General features: G+C 40.5%; 1 protein-coding gene across 1 annotated transcript in view; it reads left to right on the top strand.

The window, feature by feature from the left end:
• BMAL1 (basic helix-loop-helix ARNT like 1) overlaps nt 1-22205 on the top strand; it is a 45813-nt gene that overhangs the window by 7654 nt on the left and 15954 nt on the right. Inside the window, exons 2-10 of the mRNA XM_081878849.1 lie at nt 12795-12927; nt 14032-14179; nt 15036-15056; nt 16001-16039; nt 16449-16490; nt 17889-18046; nt 18598-18677; nt 20682-20774; nt 21051-21168. Coding sequence (XP_081734975.1) covers nt 14040-14179; nt 15036-15056; nt 16001-16039; nt 16449-16490; nt 17889-18046; nt 18598-18677; nt 20682-20774; nt 21051-21168 — 691 coding nt within the window. The 5' untranslated portion in view covers nt 12795-12927; nt 14032-14039. The remainder of the gene's footprint in view (nt 1-12794; nt 12928-14031; nt 14180-15035; nt 15057-16000; nt 16040-16448; nt 16491-17888; nt 18047-18597; nt 18678-20681; nt 20775-21050; nt 21169-22205) is intronic.

Raw genomic sequence — 22205 nt, 5'->3', positions numbered from 1 at the left:
GAGTCTCCACCTTACCAGGATTCATTCTTTGATAGCTGGCCCTCACTTAACACACCACTGCATCCAGGCAGTGGATAGGTATAGCCTCTACTGATTCAGATATAACAGAAAAATAGAACTGGATGTCAGCAGCATAGCGGTTATTTATTCTACTTAATGGTAATACTAGGCTAGACCTTTTTTTATTGAAAAACATCATTATTGCTGGATAATAATTCTGAATCATTAGCATTAAAATGGTTTGCTTTTGCCTTCTGGAATCTTCAGGCATTATCCGAGATGTTTCTGAAAGCAGGTTTGCTCTGCCTATATCACTGTCTACAATTATTTTTCCTTTTAATGTTTGCTGGTAAGCCTATATTGCTTACCATTTAAACATGGATTCTTACAAAAGCCCACTAAACCTGCAGCCCTGCTTGTATTCTTAGGGCAAGATCCAGCATTGCACTAGCAGACCTTCCCCTTCCTCTTCTTCCCCCATGCCTTCAATGTGCTCCAGAGGTTTTGACAACTCCTGAAGCAAATATTAGTGGCATGCATGGTGGGGGAAGGAGAAGAAGGGCCAGTCCTATCTGCACAGGTGAAGAGCCATAATACAAGTGGGCAGCCAATATTTCATATCACCCTTATTATTCTCTCCACTCTATAAACCCAAATTTGACTTGGGTATAGCTGTTCTGCATTTTGGCAAACACAATCATATTGTGCCCTCTGTCTGGAGCAAACTTTTATTTTCCTTTTTATACCCATGAAAAATAAGGTCAAGACAATGGCATGGAACTGAAACAGCACTGAATATGCATGTGTTATGTGCTGCTAGAATCCCTGAGAAATTGTTATCCATAAGTTCTCAAGTACTTCATAATCTGAAGACCCAGTTTGGCATCAAGTAATGGACTGGTTGCAGCCTGAGTTACAAACTGACTTGAGATATCAGAAGGCATCCTTCCCAGCCTGTTGGCCTACAGCTTCCATTGTCCCTGACCATTGGCCATGCTGGCTGGGAATAGTGGCAGTTGTAGTCCAAAACATCTGAAGGGTTGTCCTAAAACAACATTCCACACACTGCTTCCTCCTGGGAATTAAATCAGTTTACTCCCATTGATTTGAGCGGGACTAATCTAGATGTTGCTTGGATTTGTATCCAGTTGGGGTTACTGCATAGGAAGCCTGTTTAGGATTGAAGCCTAAATTTATACAGCTAGGAGAATTAAACTTTTTAGAGTTTTTTGTTTGTTTTGCACAGAACGCGCATCTGTAATGTTTTTTATTTTGCTTGTCACATAATTGATTTGGTGACATTTGTTCCACATAAGCAGTACTGTCAGTTCCCATATGTTCTTGGCATAGTGCATTTTAAATTGGTTCATGTAAGCACTCATGTTTCAGTAAGTGAAGGGTAGTTAATAACTTCATAAGGGCAGGGGTAGACTTTAGTTTCAAAAAGAAAATCTGGAAACTACATTTAACCTCATTCTCTGCTGCAGCCTGTCAATCTGATTTCTGAATTGTCTAGTGCATCTTTGCCTTAGTTAATTTGCTTAGTGGAGAGGTTGGGATCTAGGATGGCAGCTCCAGTCCTTCTCTCTCTCCCCCCCCCCCCCCATTTCCCTCTCTTTCTCTTTTTTCTGTCTCCCCATGTGGAGAGCCCTATGGGCATCTGATGGCTCATTGATGAAGAAGTTTTAGATTAGATGGCTTGATCCCATAAGACAGTGCCTGTATTTTTAGGCAGTACCAATGGATCTGTGCAGGTTTCATTTTGCAAATCATAGAAACCCAGGCCAAGTTGCAACATTAACATATACTGTATGCAGCCCCTGATGTTTGAAACTCCTCTGTTTGGAAAGGGCCAGCGGTAGAGCTTTGCACAGTACAATTCCTGGGATCGCCAGGATAAGGGAGCAAGTGAGGCGAAGGGGAAGTCCTCCGCCTTTGGAGATCTGTTTCCAATCAGAGCAGATCATATTGGATTAGGTGATGCAACTGTCTGATTTGGTATAGGGCAGTACCGTATTTTCCATTATAATTACCTATTTGGGTAAAGGTTGTATAAAATTGATGGCTTATTTTTTTAAAAAAAAACCACACACACTGTAATTCGAGGTAGGGTCATCTAGATAGCAAGCTTGAAAATTTATTTTTGGTATTGCCTGAAGTTGAAGGGTGTTTTTTTCTTAATCATCGCAATGGCATGTGTCAGAGTCACCCGTGGTCCCAGCTCACAAGAGACCAAAGTCCACTCCAGCTTATGTACAAAAGCTTTTATTGAAGAACATTCTTAGCTTTACATCCGAGGTCTGTGACCCTACGTCTGTTACGCTTAGACCGCTGAAGTCCCCTCTGAGTCAGTACCGCCTCGACACCAGTTTAAGAGGCTTGTACTGGTCCACCTCTTTCTCTCTTTCCTTTTCCGCAGGGTCTTTCTGCCCCCCTGTGTTCTCTCCCTTCGGGACTCTCCAGAGGCTGAATCCTCTGCCGCCTCCTCCCCCCTCCTTCGGGCTTTGGGACCAGGCTCCTCCCCAGGACTCTCTTCATTTCCGCGCGCCTCCCATTTTGAACTTGGCGCGCGTACGTTGCTCCTGACCTTCCCTTCGACAGTTACACTGCCCTCGATACTACTTTCCTCCCCTTCCGGCAGGACGTTTTGCCCTGATCTCCTTCCCCTCTCTGCTTCCTGTTCTGCTCCTTCTGACACACTGGTCACTCCTCCCCCCTCACTCCGTTCCAGCGGAGCAGCCGGTCTCGCTCTCCAACTCCCACTGGGGGTTCCCCCTTCGTTTCCCTGCTCCTGACTGCTTCCCCCTCTAGCTCCCCTTGGCTTGACCAGAGGGGCTCCCTTTTGGGAGTCCTCCGATTCACTGGACGGACTCATGGACAATCTTGGGTCATTGTCATCCTCTTCCTCGTCAGTCTGGAATCCTTCCCCCTCACTCTCTGTCTCCTCCCTCATCTGCGTCTCTCTCCCTGAACCCCTGACAGCATGAATAATATCCACTGCCAAGTGGTGACTTGCCACAGTAGGTTTAGAAGTGTCCCGACAGCAACTACTCACATTATGAGACTTTTACTCACATTTCTGCATAGGATCTAGAATCTAAGGAACCGTTGAAAATTCTCCTTATGCTGTAGACAGCTACTACAGTAGGTGGTTGCCCATGTAATTGTGTGTGCCTTCAGAAGGGTGGGAAACCTCAGACTCTCTGTCTAGCCTTTGGGACTCTCCCCGTGCTACACCTCATCTCCAGCATTATTTTCATCCTCCTGGAGTGTTGGTGCCTGGCTGGAATGTGTACTTGGAACATTATAAAGACTGTTGTTTGCCTGGGTAGAGGGTATAAAGAGGTATGTGTAGAAACCAGTGTATTTTACACAGGTCAAATGTCTATTAATTACTCCACCCACTCTTACCTTTGTCACTGTCCACCACTGGCATGCAACCCTGGAAGATTGCCCAGAAGGGAATGCAGCCTTTGGTCCTAAAATGTTCCCACCCCAGCAGTAAATCAGCATTTGTTGAACTCTTATCTGCTTTTGCCCAGAGTGTCTCTTTTCTGGCATAGGCCTCATGTCATTCTAAGGCTGCAATCTTAAGCATGCATTATACCTGATGCATGGTTGTAATCCTAAGCATACTTGCTTGGCATTAAGCCCTGTTGGAATCAGTGGTTTCTGTTCCTAGTAGACATAGTAATTATAGTCCTAAAAAGTTGCATACTTGATCCCTTGGGGGACATTCTATTAATTGAACAATGGTGGACAGGCTTAGTTCAAGGATTTATGTTCTTTATTCCAGTGATTTCTCTAAATAATGTTGTTCATAAAGCACATGTTTTAGGATAAGTGACTGTGGCAGGTCACCAATTCAGATTCTTCAGGAAATACAGTTTGTTTTGGTAACTGACAAGTAATGTGAAATGCTGAACACAGAAATATGTGTATGTCTATCCTGTTATTATGTGTGGTGTAAAAAAAATTGTGGGAGTCAATGCTGCTTTTGCCAACTTGGTGCCCCATGTGATGTTTTGAACTACAGCTCCCATCAGACCTATTCAGTAGAGCCAAGCAGGCTGGCGCTGGTGGGACTTATAGTTTTAGACATCTGGAAGGCACAAGGTTGGTGAAGGATGGCTGGCCAGATGTACAGTAATGGTTTATGTTTAAAACTTAGATTTCAGAATATCTTCCCCTAGGTGAATAGGAAGCTCTATTTGATGTTCACAAGGTCCATGATTTATAACTGTAGATTAGAACGAGACCTTTTCCAAGGTTTCTGGCTTAGGGTGTTGTTTACATATGCAGGAAAAGTCAAAGTGCAATCCTTAGCACCTATGCTAGTGAGTAAGACTAAATGAAAATTTCCTCTGATTATACATGCCTGGATCACACTGCATGCATCCCTTTAAAATGTACCAAAAGCACCATGGCGGTCCTGCCTTTACAGTGATTGTTATCCAGCTTGAAATACTGTTTTTGTAAAGCTTGAGGTGCATCTTTTGCTCACAGTGTACCTTTGTGAATAATCCTTACCAAAATGCATAAATGATATGGGAAGGCATTATACAAGCTAATGTCAAACCATGGGCCAGGAGGTTGGTTTGGTTGAACACTTAACTGTAAAACTCGAACCACTTCCCCTGATTTGGATGCAGTGCATGTTAAGGGAAAGTGGGAGTAAAAGCTTTCAAAATCCTCCCCACTCTAATGAGTCTGGGAGGAGGCTAGTTTGGATCATGTCTCACTGAACCATGGTTCAGCGTAACAACTCAATGTGATTAAGTGTCTTATAGACACTTGTTTCTTTTATAATCAATCCTGCAGTTTTTGGATAGCGTGAGAAACAAATATACAGAATAAGCAAACATGAAATGTAGGGTGATAGATTTTTACTACAATTAAGGAAAAATGTATAGTAAACTGGGACCTTTGCAAAAAACAATTTTCTAGTAAATTCTCTAATTCTCTAATAAATATTGTAAATCAGAACACAGATGTTTACGTTCTCTAAATTTGTTTTGTTGCTCCATTAAATCTGGGTCTTTTAATATGATACAGTTGACACAAGTATTTTCACAATTACATGAAGTGTGTGTGGTTCATATGATTGTGTCCCTGTGTGATGAAATGGGCCATTTTGAGGGCGGGCAAGGCTGAAAACAAACATAGAAAATAGTTGCCGATGGCTAATGCCAATGGCTAATGGAACTTTGTATAGGCATGCAGGCAAATAAAAAAATGTAATGAGCTGGTTAGTAAGATCATTGCCTACTAAGAACATTTGGTGAAGTCTTTCTGCATGTCCCATCACCTGCTGAGGTACAATTGGCAGGGATGTGCAAGAATCTCTTATGTCATGCCATCAAGAATGTGGAACTCTTTGCCTTGGGAGGTTTGTTTGGCTTTTACGAGCTTTTGATTTGGTAGCCTAAGGTAGAGGCAGTGCAGGTGCTAGTATTGCTCTTGAAGTACTAAAACAGATTGTTGCTAGCCACAAAGCTCAGAGCTGCACTAAAAATCAGAATGGATGTCTAGAACTGTAAATTGTCTGATACTGTAGCTGCTTAAATATTTGCTTGCACTACTTGCAACAATGTATGAGGTTGTGATTTGTGGCCAGTTGGATAAAAAAAAGCACTTACTCCTTTTTGAACCTTTATTGTGTTTATAATTCCTTGACTGTGTTTCTTAACCATCCCCTTGGACTTGTTCATATCTTTCCAAACCTATAGGTAGGTCAGGTTTAACATGGCCAGAATGCAAGGCGGTAACTCAGCTGCTATGGAAAGATGTCAGAGCTTTGAGTGAAGTTCAGTACACTATGATAATGTGTATTCAACCTCAATGTGTATATATTTTATGTAATTGCAGGCCTTTCATTCATTAACATTTCCTATTGTTTATTTGGGGGGGGGGAATACTTTATTATTTTGGTGAGCCATGAGCCAAGTTATAGCTACCTACTGAGAGAAGTCATTTTAACATTCCGTATCTCAGAATTTTATAATGTCTTTTTGGTGGGCTTAGACATGCTTCATTCTGGGAGGGGCAGTCTTAGCATCCTTTTTTTAAAAAACCAAACCCATTACATGTTGGCAGGCATTGGGAAGGAATCATATGCACCACCCTCCAGTGATGAGGGTACATTCACCAACTTGTAAGCCAGCTCGATCCTACTCACCTAGCAGCCCACCATGGATGGACAAATCCATGTCCAAGCTTGATTGATTAATTGAGAAGTCTATGAGAGGGTCATATATGGTTGTATAATGAAATCAACTACATATCTATCTGGACAAAATATGGTGAAACATCCATAATAATGGTCTTCAACTTAATATAGATGCTGACAGACACTAACTTGTGGAGCCAACTTGGGGTCTATCCCATTCCAAGGCGTCAGAAAAGGTGTTGTCCCTTTGCCCGCTCACTTAAAGCAAAAACATTCATTGAAACAGCCTCCTCTCTCCTTTGAACAAGCTACAGTATGTTTAAAAGTGGGAGAGAAGTTGCTTCAAAAAGCACCTTTGCAAAGGGCTTTAAAACAGCCTTGTCTCCTGTTTGTGCCTCTGGAGGTTCAAATGGGAGTGGGGGAAATTTATCAAAGCCTTTACAAGTCTCACTGTGCTCTCCTTTTAATTTTAATGGGATTTGTATTATGGACCAATGGCAGACTTTTTGCTTCCTAATTTCTGATTACATTACGGTTTCTTAGTTCATGTGCTTTATTGTGGATAAATTATGTGGATTGGTGTTGCCTAATTCTTGGGTGTGGGGTGTGAGTTCTGGCCATTTTCTGGTTTAAGATATTTGGGAAGGCAGACTTTTTGGGTCTGTTGTTCTAAGTAGCATTTGCTGCCAATGCCTGCTGGCTTATAAAAAAGGAAATATAAATACAGATATGAAATATAAATAAAATAGAATCAGATTAATTGTATATTGAAATAGCTTTACTTACAGGGATTACGGATTTCATTGAACTATACAACTGATAGTCCTGTGTGCAGGAATATTTTACATTAGTGGCAATAAAGTTTAGGTGAAAAGGGGGCTCTCATTCTAAAGGTTGGGAATTACTGCTCTGTTTTCTTCTGTCTCTTCTGCCTCCTCTTCCCACCAACCTCTTCCTTTTCTCACTTCCTCTTCCTAGCCTTTCCACTTGCCCAAGTACTCACTTCCCTCAATCTTTCCCCCTTCAGTTTTACTGTTTGTTTGAAAAACCCTTTAAGCATTCATTTCAGAGAAGTGTTTTTGAAAACAGGTTTGCATATGAGGCTGTAATGAAATGGCTATTAGTCATGATGCCTTAATGCATGGGTAGGCAAACTAAGGCCCGGGGGCCAGATGCGGCCCAATTGCCTTCTCAATCTGGCCTGCGGATGGTCTGGGAATCTGCATGTTTTTACATGAGTAGAATGTGCCCTTTTATTTAAAATGCATCTCTGGGTTATTTGTGGGGCCTGCCAGTGTTTTTACATGAGTAGGATGTGTGCTTTTATTTAAAATGCATCTCTGGGTTATTTGTGGGGCACAGGAATTCGTTCAGACACCCTCCCAATATAGTCCAGCCCCCCACAAGATCTGAGGGACAGTGGACTGGCCCCCTGCTGAAAAAGTTTGCTGACCCCTGCCTTAATCAAACATCCATGGTCGAGACTTTTTGCAGCTGAATGCTAGTTTCTGGGGCGTGACATTCCTGCTTGTAGGTTCCTGGAGGCATGTGCTTCTCCCCTTTGGGAAAAAGAGTGCCAGTCTAGATGTACCTTTGTTTTCATCCTGCAGGGCTACTCTTACATTTTCCATAATTTTCTGTGCAGACATTGTTGGTAATTGAAAAAGAATGCCTTCGTGGTGTGGTGCACTTGTGATTCAGCAAGTGAGGAGTGATGTCTCGTTGGAAAGAAACAAGCATTGTTTTATGGTGACAGTAATTTTTCCTGTAGGCAGTGTTGGAGCTGGCAGCGCTTGCGTGTTGAGGTCTCACCTCCCAGATGGGTGCCTCAGCAGACTTTTTAAGTTGACCTACTTTTTTTTTTTTTGCTCTGACCTTGATTTGCTCATTGAGGTGTTTATGTGCTCATGATCTGATTTGCTGCGTGATTAAATCAATCATGTGACGATGGGCAGAAGCCCTGAATCCAAATGCAGGCAGAGTCTGTGACTTGATCCCTGATTTCTATTCAGTATCTCTCTCAGAAAATGTTTTAAGATAAAATAACAGAGGGAGAGTTGCAGCAGCGGCAGAATGCGATCCATCGAGAGCATGCCTTGGTTCTCTTCTACCAGGACTCTAATCAGGAAGTGGCCTAGATGGCATTCTTTCAAATAAATCCTTGAAGTATCTTGGCAACAGGCTTGGGGTCACAATATGAAGAACTTGGCTGTGTTTGGGACTGTGGGTGTTCAGAGTATGTTACAGCAGGGCAGTGTTGCCTTGTTTGTGAGCTGTTTTGTGCAGTGCCTTGAGAAACAAGAGGAAAGATCTATTGTCAGTGTTTTCTCGCATTACATTGCAATAAAATGAGTAGCTGTCGCCTGGCAGTTAACAAGTATGATACCAGAGGTTACTAATGACAGAGTATTTTTTAAAAAAGCAACCTCAGTGTAGTGGATTTTATAATGGTTATTGTTTTTAGCACACGGCGAGTGTGAGGGAAGCAGTGCAGAGGGGGTGTTAAAGAAAGCAGAGTTAGAAGACATCCCAGATATGCATTGAAAAATATAGTGGCTTTCAATACATGTCCCGCTGGCTTTGTTGGAAATTTGTTATTGTTGTTGTTAAATTTATAAATAAGCCACTCATCTGACCCATTAATAAGCCCACCCCAGCAAATTAATAAACCATAGTAAACCATCACACATTAAAAAATTCCCTATACAAGGCTGCCTTAAGATGTCTTCCAAAAGTCAGATCGTTGTTTATTTCCTTGACATCTGACGGGAGGGTGTTCCACAGGGTGGACGTGACCACCAAACAGATTCTCTGCCTGGTTCCCTGTAACCTCACTTCTCACAATGAGGTAACTGCCAGAAGGTCCTCGGAGTTGGATCTCAGTGTCTGGGCTGAACGATGGGGGTAGAGATGCTTCTTCAGGTATACAGGGCTGTGACCACTTAGGGGTTTAAAGGCCAGCACCAACACTTTGAATTGTGCTTAGAAACGTACTGGGAGCCAATGTAGATATTTCTGGACTCGTGTTATATGGTCCCGGAGCCTGCTCCCAGTCACCAGTCTGGCAGCCGCATTCTGGATTAGTTGTAATGTCTGAGTCACCGTCAAAGGTAGCCCCGCATAGAGCATGTTGCAGTGATGATGATGATGATGATGATTATAATAATAATAAATTATTTGTACCCAGCCCTCCCTGGCCGGAGCCGGGCTCAGGGTGGCTAACATCATAAAACTAACGCAATATACAAAGAACATAAGAACATAAAAACAGACAATTAATTAAAATTAAAATAGTAGTCCAAGTGGGAGATAACTGTAGCATATCTACTTAATATTTTACATGATTCTCGTACCTTAGTTATGTTAGGCTCCCTAGCCTTTCATCTTGATAGTGTAAACATCTTCCTGTTTCTTACTTATACCAAGAGTACAGCCATAAGTCCCACTGAATTCAATAGGACTTACTTCCAAGTAGACATGGTCAGGATTGCCCTGTAAATCATTATGGCTCCCATGTTAATTTAATCCAGACGTGGCTAACCTAAGAGGTTATTTTGTACCAGCTGTCAAGACTCCTAATCACCTGGCAGTCATTTTATTTTAGTTCATTTTAAAACTAAATGAAGTGAAAGTCCCCTCAGCTTTGGAGAGACCATCAACTCTTCAAAAAATATAGGCACCTCTACCTTGACTTGCCTTGCAGAGACAACTCTTCTTGCTCAGGAGCAACATAATTTCAGAAAGGTTTTAGGGCTCAGGAAGGAGCGCTCTAGCTGATGGACCACAGACTGTAGGTTTATGAATTTTTCTATACTACAGTTGGCTACAACAAGAGAAATCTTTTTCACATCCAAATTATAGAAGTCCTTGCCCTGTGAAGCTCATTTGGGCCTTTTGCCACTTTCCACTGGTTGGTAAATGCTTTTTTTCTTCCAGCAAACTTTTACCTTAATTAGTAGATGTCATTTTACCTCATTATTCTTGTCTGTTCTGTCTTAAACTGTTTGCTTCTAATATTTTATTACAAAGGAGCTATTTTAATGGTTTTTAACCACCCTGAATTATGAGTAAATATTAAAAGGGTGGAGATATACATTCTTGTGCAAATAAGCATACAATGTGTTCTTCTTGGCTGCATATCAGTCTTACTCTAGAATATGAAAATCTAACAATTAAAAAAGTTTTAGAAATTATGTAAGGCAACATACAAAAAGCAATGCTAACACTGAGAGCAGGAGGCTAAGTAGTAAAATTACATTTTAATTAGAAGTTATTGAAAAAATTGTGTTTTGTGAACATGTAAATATTGAACCACAGGTGGTTTGCATAGTACGCTTTGTTGGGTTGGATAGAGTAAAGTGCACAGAGATGGGCTGAAGGAATTAAGCTTCCCAACTCCATCTTTCCTGGAGGTCAGGAAATGTTGTTGAATGGGATGAGGGGCTGAGGGAAAAGAAGGTTCCCAAAATGGGGCTGAGAAGCCTTCTATAAGCAGGGTTTCCATTTGTGGAAAGTGCCTCAATCTAATGTTTGGCTGTCTGTGTGCCCCCCCCCCCCATTTCCAGGGGCTTGATTTCAGTATTGACCCCCAATTATGTTCCAGTCCACACAGGAGAGCTTCTGTACATACATAGGTTAGGGGCCTGGCAGTTGCCCAGTCACCTATCTATAAGAGTCTCCACCAAGGAAGTAACCAGGCTGAGAAACTTTTCTAAGTTGGGAAAGGATTGGTACTTGTTCAGGCTGTTGAAAGTGCCTGGCACAGGCATGCTGAGACTTGTGAGTTAGCAAAAAGTTTTGCCAATATAGTTGCAAGGTTGCACGAGTGAGTTCCTCATTCACAGTAGCTCTGCATGGCCTTCCTTTGTGTGCATGGAGCTGTTCCATTTGTTGAAATTAATGGAGGTGGGGAGTTTCTGTATCTGAGCACACATCCTTGCACATAATTTCGGACTGGGCCATACAATCAGATGCCAGCCTGAAGATACATTTAATTTTGTTTGACTTCGCCTTGAACTATGAATATTCATCATCCAATGCCATGACGCATGGATGTGAAGGGTGGGTTTTGTTTATGGTCTCTTGGTTTAACTGATTATTTCATTCATCTTTATTTGGTGTAAAGAGAGGCAGCATTTGGGGCTGTGTAATGACAGACATGCTTATGTGTCTGTATTCCTGACTACTATGTATGTTTGTATCTGTTTAAAATACAGTGGCACCTCGGGTTACATACGCTTCAGGTTACATACGCTTCAGGTTACAGACTCCGCTAACCCAGAAATAGTACCTTGGGTTAAGAACTTTGCTTCAGGATGAGAACAGAAATCGTGCTCCGGCAGCATGGCGGCAGCAGGAGGCCCCATTAGCTAAAGTGGTCTTCAGGTTAAGAACAGTTTCAGGTTAAGAACGGACCTCCAGAACAGATTAAGTACTTAACCTGAGGTACCACTGTATATGCTTTTCTGTTGAAACAATATATAAGCAGAAACAGAACTATGATAAACATAATATCAGGCATCTTTCAAAACCAATAAATGAGCAAAGTTTATAAAGCTTAAAACAGAATCCATAAAACTCACTTAAAATTCACCTATTGCAGCAGCAATACTTAATAAACAGAAAGCTCTCTCAAATCTTTAAAAAACACTTAAACCACTATTGCACTCTAGATGTTCTGGGCTACACCTGCCATCAGTTCTAACCAGCATGACTAGTGGTTGGGGGTGATGAGTGTTGTGGTTCAAAACGTTCAAAAATGTTCAAAAATGTGGAGGGCAGCAGGTTGGGGGAGGTGGGCAAAGTCTTGAAGAACAGAATGGGCTTGATTGTGTTCAAATGATATGTGTTCCCCTCACCTATTGTGGGAAGAGCATTCTAGGCAGACATCACATACAAACAAAAAAGCCTTTTTGCACCCATACAACCTTGGTATGGGTATTTGCCAAAGGGGTATTTGCAGGAGGGGTCATTTGGGGTGGGTTCCTATGGGACAAAAGGGCCCCAAGCCTTAAATTAGTGCAGTGCAGATTTTTTTTTTTTTAGATGCTGTTAATTGTCCAGAACCGCCATTTCCTTCCCTGCTGTGAACCAACTGAAATTTCTGAGCTGTCTTTGCCAGCCTCATGTACTGTCTAATGCATTACAGTATTACAGCCTGGGTGTTACGACACCTCTGATAAATTTGATGTAACTAATATCTGCCTAGAAAGTGCCAGACCTGGTACATCTCATGGATGGTATTTTGACCACCCACAGTATCAGCTTGACGTAAATGCTTTTCCAAACTACAAACTTGCTTCTTCATTGGGAATACAACCCCATCCAAAGTTGACAGCTGAAGGCCAACTATGAACACCTCTCTCTTGTCTGGATTGAGCTTCAGTACGTTAGCCTTCCTGCAGGGCATTACTGAGTCGAGGCATCGATTCACCACTGCCACCCTCTCACCTGATTCTGATATAAAGAAGTGGAATGTTTCCTAGCAGATTAAGGTGTGGACCCTTTGAACTGAACAATGTTAATTAGTTGTCACCTTGAACATTTTTTAAAAAGCATCGGAAGAATATATCTGGTGATGTAATAAAGGAAATTGACAGTGTGACATTTGTTTCCTACAACCCAGGCATTTGGAAGCTGCTGAGAAACAAGGCTGGAGGAAATGAAAGGAGGGTTAAGGTGATTGGCTGCTTTGCACTGGCAGCAGGAGTGCACATCCTTCCAGAGTGGATCTAAGATTCCAGAAATCAAGTCTACAGGTAGGAACAGCCATCGGGGTTTCGGTGCTTTTGGCTTGCGTTTCTATATACTCTTACTATATTTCACAAAGATGGAAATAAGAGTGGACTGCTTTGTTTGTTGAACTCTTAAGAACTCTAAAAATGCTTATTACACAAAACCATAATTGAAAACTAATTATATATTGCCCCACCTCTTTCCCCTTTTAAGTTACTTGAAGCTTTTGCAGCTCTTTTTCCATGGAGAAATTTGTTTGCTTTCTACTACTCTCTTTTCCCAACTCTTTTATCATTTGCCTGTATTTTACAGATGTCTTGCCATCCTGTCAAATAAAGTCCCATCACTTTTTACCTTTTTTTTAATGTATCAATTCTAGGCTTCATATAATATTTCAAGAACTTGATATCCATGGTGTGTTTTAGGAATATGAGCACGTGATGCAACGTCAGCTGGTATACATTCAGAAGTCACCAGGAAATTACATGACAATTAGTTTTTCAGGGCAATCTTGTTGGCTACAGCTTTAGTTTAACAAAGAGTACTGCAGCACTTTGAAGACTAAAAAAAGCATAGCAAAACCATTACCAGAGTCACCTTTCTCTTTACTCGAATTGAAATTGTAAGCTTCAGCCATGGTCCCAGTGGCAAGAGTGTTAGACGTGGACCTGGGCATAACCGCTCTGTTCAGCAGTAGAGTACTTAGATGATCTTGGCATGATGACTTTAAAAACAGTCTGTAAAAATTCTCAAAGGATTATGGTGATTAGTCTTCATGGAACATCCAGGTTCGGAACCCCATGTACTTTTGACTGCCACCTCATGGGAACAAACAAAATGGCTGTCTCCATCTTACCTCTCTTGTGAGCTTTTCGGGAACACCGGGATAGACATTATTTCTGATACTGAATGGCATTTCTTATCTATTCCTTCCAGTAGAATAGGGGAAATGATTTCTTATTATACTTAATAGAATTGTTGTGGGCTGAGGTGAGAAATTATTGTAATGAAGTTAACTCTTAGGGATAGCAGGGGCTATATGAACCCATTAACTATTCTTGTGGTGTAGCCATTCGGTAAACCAATTTCCTGTGCTTCTTTTCTTCTTCTTTTTGTGGTAATTCTAGACAATCCAATGGCTGACCAAAGGATGGACATTTCTTCTACAATCAGTGATTTTATGTCACCAGGCCCCACTGACCTAATCTCTAGTTCTCTTAACTCTTCAGGAATGGATTGTAATAGGAAAAGGAAAGGCAGTTCTACTGATTATCAGTAAGTGCATTTCCTATTAGTATAACCTTTCAGCTGTGCCTGTTGTTCAAATTCCATTTTTATTTGGAGTCCGTTTTCCTTCCAGAAATAGTGGAAATAGATGAGGTGTTTTTCATCCTGTAAAAATTTCCTACAGTGATCTATTAATTCATGGGAAATCACAAATACACTCTTTTGAAGAGAATTGAGTTTTGGGGGACAATGGACTTTCATTTACATAAATAATGACTGCTTTGTAAATGTGGCACAATGAGTTCTTATCCCAAATATTTGCATTTATAGGGGTTATTATTTGTTGTATTATTTGATAAACAAGTCTTTACTTGTAAGTTGAATTAAAGCTGAAAATATGATTCAATTCTTTGCTGATTATTCTAGTTCTGCTTTCAGAAAAAGTTCAGAGCTGTTTTGTCAGGCCCAAAGCGCACATTGTTCACACATTACTTTCTTTAGGTGTCCACCTGAAACAAAATATTATGAAATAAATAAAATATTTCAACTTTTTCCAAAGTCTTAACTTATTGTTGTTAATTCTTATTTATAATTTTATTGGGGGTTTTTTGTATACCACTCTGAGGTGTCCTCCCCGCAATCAAGCAGTATATAAATTTTGTGAAAGAAATATAAATAAATAAAAGTTGTGTGTGAATAGAACAGACCTGTACCTATGTTTGCAAATGCAAGTATCCTACTGAAACATTAGACAGGAGGATCAGAGTTTTAATAAAAATCTTCTCAAGGTACACAATTGCAATGATCAAATAGTAGAAATTAAGATTCACTGAAAACTGAATGTGGATAGAAAATGCTTTTCATCATTTAGTATAAATTGAACAATATTTTTCTCTCTTTTCAGACTCGATGGCTTTTCTTTTGAGTAAGTACAAACATCATATGGGGAAAGGGGGGCCTTGTTACAATGCTCGCTGTGTAAAAGAATTGTAAGAGAAAAAATATGATTGTTTTCAAGCACAGTCTATATTAACTGTTGTTTATCTGGCTAGTCACTAGTAAACAAAGTTCATGATTCTGATAAAATGCCTTTTTAAAGAAAAAAGCTCTTGGGAAGGTATATATATATAACACAGTACTTGGATTCCTGTTGTATGATTAGTATTGCACCCTCTACGCTCTGTCCTCAAATGTAGAAAGGACTAGCTGAGGGGGAAATGGTTCGCCATTTTCAGTGGCAGGCCAGTCCTGTGCAGGCATTTCTCATCAGATGATAGAAATCTTGTGGAGAAGAGACAGTGGGCCTGTAGGTATCGTACGCCAAATGCACATAGGCCACCCCCATGAGAGCATATAGGGTTCCAGATCATGGCGATAGCCTATACATATTCTGTAGATGCTCCTACAGCTCATGTACAGTGTTGAGAAGGGGACATTGTGAAGCATGATGGGGAGACAGGGCATATGGCCCCTTGTCACTTGCTGCGCTATATCAGTTGTGTGGAGAGAAATGCCTGAACCAGGCTCATGTGTTTAACTAGATAGTCCTTAATGTATCCACCTTCTAAAGTTAGCTGCTGTTTCTTTTAAATTAGGTGGATATATCAATGCATTACAAAGGATGGCCAAGTTCCAAGGATACATTTAAATGTGGGGTGGAGGTGAATGTCTGCTCATGGCCATTCAACAGCCAGTTTTTTATCTTGGTTATTTTCAGAAAATATAGATATAATGAATGCTGCTGCAGCACACCATCTGTTTTTACTTGTGTAAATGCTTATGTTTTAGCAAGGTGTGGGAGTGAGGATCATTGAAGCAAATTCTGCTGCATTTTACCATGTTGATTTTTCTTTTGTTCTGGTTTTGTAGCGAAGGTATGGATACAGATAAAGATGATCAACATGGAAGGTATTTATTTGTGCATCATTGCTGAATTGATTGTGCATCTTGAAAAATAAGTGTATTCAAAGTAAAGCTCGGATAATTCTAGAGAGTGAGATAAGGAGATGTGGAGTGTAACTGAGGTCTGTGAGAATCTGGAGAGTATACAAGGACTGGGGTAATCCTACTGGAAGATCAAGTCTTAATATAACACCTAGATGAAATAGAAATCCTCACTTGGTGAGAAAATGCGAAGTTGTGATCCTTCTGAAATGTAAGTGGCTGTGATCCAAAGCATTGTGCAGTTAGTTCTACATATTCAAGTGGGCTTTGGGTATAGATTTATTTGAAAAGCATCTTTCTTCCTCACCTTGTCTCATGGCAAAGATTATATTGCTGTATCGACTTGATTTGTATCACTTTTGTTCTCTGCTAGGTTGGAATACACAGACCAGCAAGGCAGAATTAAAAATGCAAGGTAAAACAATGAGTCTTTATTTTAACTCCGTGAACAGTGAGTGAGCTTATGATGTGATCCATAAAGGCCTTTTGGATGTGTTCCTATAATGGATTTTTATTTCTTTAATAGAAAATTATGCTCCTACACTCATGAGAAATGAGCGTACCAAGTTATATTAAAAAGCCATTTCATTTTTTGATCCAGAGATTACAACATTTCTCTCTTCTGCCAGCGCATCCCATATAGTTCCCACTAACAAGGATATTTTTCAAACCCTGCAGTTTGTGCTTCCTTAGTGTTTCCAGTTCATAGATTGTGGATTAAGTTAAAGATTTAGCTAATTATGAAGTATTTAAAATATATCACGTGACAGAGAGATTTATACAAGTAATAAATGCGCCACGTATAATAGATGTGAATCAAACACATAATTTTACAATAATGTTTGCTACAGCAAATCATAGAATCACTTCAGAGTTTGAGACCACAACCTTATGTTGGGTTCAGATTCCAAAAATGTTAAACAATATGGTAATTGAGTTAGAAGTGCAGGCTCAGGTTCATCCCATACTTTTCAAGATCAGCATCACTAAGATTCAATACAGTGATGTACCTTTCTTACAGGATATGAAACACTCTTATGCAAAAAGGACATTTAATTAACTATGAAGTACATATCTTCAGAATATATATAAATTATAAATACATATTCATGCATGATATTTATTAGCATGGCAAAGTTATATTAGAACAATTACATTTTTAACTTTACATATTTTCGAATATTTGATGAGTAGACTCATCAAAATATTTTGCAATACGCACCTGACCTATATGATCATTTAAGGTTTTTGAGTTTGGTGGGTCCCTAGAATCTGTGGGTGCTTGTGCATCACACACACTGCAACACCTATATGATCATCACTGAGCATTACCCATTCAGCATCTTTCTGGTGAAGCCTCGCCTTCATGCTGTGTGGAAGTCCAATTTAGAATTTGATTGCCAGACAAATTGAGTGTTCTATATTGTATGTGAAATGGCTTGAAAGCTCCTCTGAAATGGTCTGTCTGTTTTCCTGCAGCCAGGCATACCCGAGGCTCAGGGTTGTCTAAACTAAAATAATTCATTTCAGATAATTGCAGTGATTCTTGAATTCTTTTTTCCCCTTTACATGACCAAGACTATATCCTCATTTATAGTTGGTTTCCCTCAATTTACTCATCAGCTTTCATCCTCCTGTTTACTTTGTTTCATTTTTTCATTATGTAACCAATGTAAAGTAAATAAAGGTTTATCTCCTGATAACTGATAGTGTAAGCAATCAATCCTGTCTCTTTTTTCACAAAAGCAATTAAGATTTGTGATGTAACACTGGATACCTGAAATGTCATGATCCTTATTTCATTATTACTTAGGGAGGCTCACAGTCAGATTGAAAAAAGACGTCGTGATAAGATGAACAGTTTTATCGATGAATTGGCCTCTTTAGTGCCAACATGCAATGCTATGTCCAGAAAACTAGATAAACTTACGGTACTAAGAATGGCTGTTCAGCACATGAAGACGTTAAGAGGTAAATTTTAAAACAACCTGTGTAGTTAGAGAGGTCACTTGTGGAACTTAAAAACCAGGGGAAATGTTGGTGTGTTGGAGCAGTGAAAGCACTTTGCACTTATTATTTCAGTATTGCTTACACCATTGTGGTAAAGTAAATTAGTATTATTTTAGATGGGAGAATGAAAGAGCAGCAGTTTACCTGAGGGCACCTTGTGAGATTTTGACTGAAGTGAGATTTGAACTAGCTTGCACCATGTGATCTACAGATTTGTTAAAGGTGCTTTCATACCGGTAAAAGATACAAAATAGATATTTTATCATGCCAACCTTTATTGGTAAAAGGTTTGTAAGTTTCTGAATAGAAAGAAATTACTGCTGTCTCATAATAGCTTTTGGGAGCAGCATCTACTTGGCTATTAGTATTTGAGGCATCATTCTAAGCATTACTAGAAAACAGACTAGGGACACTGAAAATAGTTGTGCAAATAGAATGTAACACATGCTGCACCTCGCACAACTGGTTTATTTACTCAAAGAATAATTACTTTTCTTCCCTTTGCCTTTAAGGTGCCACAAACCCATATACAGAAGCAAACTACAAACCTGCCTTTTTGTCAGATGATGAACTAAAACATCTTATTCTTAGGGTATGTGTTAACTTCAGATACATGAAAGCATGTATAGTGTGCAATGAAAGAGAAGATTCTTGTAAGTATGGTGGCGTTTTCATGTAGGGTGGAGTTCTCTTATACCAGACACTGCAACCATAAATTCCTCCAGTGTAGGGGATGCATGCTATATGCAAAAGCTTCAGCCCAGGGCTTTCTTCAGCTGGAACATACTGGAACTCAATTTCTGCACCTCTCAGGTGGGCGCCATTGTAAGAGAGCAGGGGAGGCGTTCATGGTGAGTTCTGGCACCTCTTTTTCCAGAAAAAAAGCCCTGCTTCAGCCCTTTTTAAACCAATGGACTTACCAGCAAGTCACTGTCTACCTGTTATGAGCACACTGTGCTAACCCCAATATAGTGTTGAGTAAGCTTCCCAGTAACATGAAACTCTGGATCAGTAGCCAGTAAACCAAAAAATCGATAATAAATTACCAGGGACTACAAAAAGTGATTATATAATTCATAATGCTCTACTGTTTTGAGGTTGACTAATGTGATTCCTGAGCAGAAATGCTAAAGGGAGAGGAAGTACCTTGGTTTCTAGAAACTGGCCTTTGATTTCGCTGTCTATTCACCCCACTCCAGTGTTTTCTTCAGGCAACAATGTATTCTGTATTGAATAGGGAACCTCTGATTTTGCTTGAAGTGCATGTGAAGGATGACACTGACTATAATTTCTTGTCAGGCTCAAGGTGTTTTTTATGGCAACGTGTGATATTTAAAACTTAGTGGAAACTGACTTGATGTTTATTAAATTTGGGGTGTCCATGCTGTTTCAGTGAATTATAGTAATAAAGCCCATCTGCTTACCTGTCGGTAGAAACATGGTATCCAATACATGGTATCCAATACAACATAAAAATGCTCCTTTTCATTGGTTGCCACAAATCTTCAAAATCTCATTTGCGTTCTGCAAATTTGATCTGACTGCCCTGCAGGTTTTACCCTCTGGTAAACGAATGCCGAGTCTCTGCCCTGCCGAAGCAGCTTTGGTGTGCAACTGATACAAATATTCAGGCTTGACTCTGTATGCTTCCATATGGACAAGCACTCCAGTGAAATTAAGTAGGATTTATAACCCTATTTTTAAGGTCGGAAGAGAACATCTCTTATGAAACTTTAGAGAAAGGCATCAGTAAAAGGAACCCAACTCTCTCCCACCCTGGGTGAGATTCATCATGGTCAGATAAAAGGTATAAACCAAGCGAGAAAGGGGTGCCATCTTGTGGTGTAAGACAACTTCTTCCCTCCTCCCCTCTCTAATGTGGTGAAAAGATCTAGCAAGATCTTCAAGCAGTATTTTCATTCTTTGTTTTGCATGCATATGACCCCTTTCCAAGTGTCTGGTAAGATACTCCACGAGAATAATGTTCTGGAGTCTCCCTTGCATTAATCTAGCCTATTTCCAGCAATTCCTTTTCTCCTGGTTTCCTAGAAGCCCCTTTGGAAAGATTGCTGGCAACAGCCCAATGAAAGTGAGTCATTTTTGCCTTCCCTGCTTCTATGGCCTTTTCCACCCACACACATGAACAGCTCCTGGCAGACTCTTAAGATCCTGACAAAGGTTTTGTTAGAGTGCGAATAGGAAGATTAGATGATCCCTTACTCTCCACCCCACCCCCCACGTCACCTCCTGCAGTTTTTGGAAATTTCCCTAAAGAAAGGTTTTTTAAAAAGAAAAGATCAAGTGCAGTAAGGTGGTTTTTAAATAATTGCTTAGGTGTGACTGAATGTTACCCTTTACAAATAGACATTTACCAATGACATTCAGCCATTTTGCCTTTCCATTTTCTGGCATTATTATTTAAAAAATAGTGTCGCCATACTCAAGTCCCCACTGAATTTTTTTGCCGTGTGCTAATCTAGTTACATTTAAATGCAAAGTGTTTGGTCACCGGAATTCAACTGCATGTTGTGAATAATTTTAACAATGTGTAAATAACACACTATAACAAAGTGGCCATCCTGTGTTTCCCAATTAGGCTGCAGATGGTTTTCTCTTCGTTGTGGGCTGTGACAGAGGCAAAATACTGTTTGTGTCAGAATCAGTCTTCAAGATCCTCAACTACAGTCAGGTATATTTTGTCTTTCTTACGATGTAGAAAAGAACAGAGTCTTGTAACATATTTTCTTCAACTCAGTGGTGGATGTAGATGACTCTGTGCTTAAGCTATCAATATTGTTCTCTGTTTTATTTTATGGGTTGAAGTGAAATATTTCAGTTTACAAAAACAGTATTGTTTTCATTCATTTAAAATATCAGTTAATTGAAATGTTACAAAAATGCCATTAACAGTGTTTCTTGCATGCCTGTAATAATTTAATTTGTTGTTAACATTATTTATTGGCAGAATGATCTGATTGGTCAGAGTTTATTTGACTACCTTCATCCTAAAGATATTGCCAAAGTTAAGGAGCAACTTTCTTCTTCTGATACTGCACCACGGGAAAGGCTCATAGATGCGAAAAGTGAGTGACTGGAATGTTCATTGAGCTCCACAGGCTAGTTCACAGGTCCTGATGATTTTAAGCTAGCGCAAAATAAAGTGGAACTATTACCTTTTGTTACTTGGAAACTGTGGTTCAACTCAGGAAGCATGAAATCACACTGACCCTTTTTACAGCAGTTTCACACTCCTGACTCATGTTTGGTTTGTAATCGACTGAAATTCCATTATCCTTTTCACATGTATTGTTGCTAAGCCAAGTATTTCCAATCCCGTAATTGCTTTCCCTGAATGCAGAACTTTGCTTTTGTCTCCATTCATTCTGTTGAGTTATGTTCATGGATACAAACTATCTAGTTACTCCGAATCTGACCGGACACAGGTTAGAGTTCATCGTCGAGCCTACCAAGTGGCGATAGCGACGGCGAAGAAGACTTTCTTCACCGCCTCTATTGCATCTGCAGAAAATAGTAGCAGGAGACTTTTTCAGGTGGTTCCACCTTTACCACCGGGGCCTTGTAAAGACCCCAAGATCTCCTGCAACGATTTTGCAAAGTTTTTTGCAGATAAAATCACTCATATTCGGAAGGAGCTAGACACCACCGTGGGAGCAGGGCTGGGGGGGGGGAGAGTGCTAGAGCTCTGTCTGGTCAAGTTGCATGGAATCACTTTCAATCCGTTACCCCCGAGGATGTGGACAGGCTGCTTGGACGCGTGAAACCAACCACCTGTCTCCTGGATCCTTGCCCATCCTGGCTAATAAAAGCAAGCCGGGAAGGGCTGGGCGATGGGCTCTGCGGAGTCCCTCTGTGAGGGAACATTCCCAGATCCGCTGAAAGAGGCGGTCATTAAACCGCTTCTTAAAAAACCATCTTTAGACCCGGCCAGTATGGCCAACTATCGCCCAGTCTCAAATCTTCCATTCTTGGGCAAGGTGATTGAGCGCGTGGTTGCTGAACAACTCCTGGCACGCCTGGAGGATGCAGACCATTTGGATCCCTTCCAGTCGGGATTCAGGCCTCATCATGGGACTGAAACTGCCTTGGTCGCGCTGGTTGA

Source organism: Podarcis erhardii, assembly GCF_964252035.2.
Source record: "Podarcis erhardii genome assembly, chromosome: 1".
Taxonomy (NCBI): Eukaryota; Metazoa; Chordata; class Lepidosauria; order Squamata; family Lacertidae; genus Podarcis; species Podarcis erhardii.
This window is presented reverse-complemented; position numbering and strand designations above follow the sequence as displayed.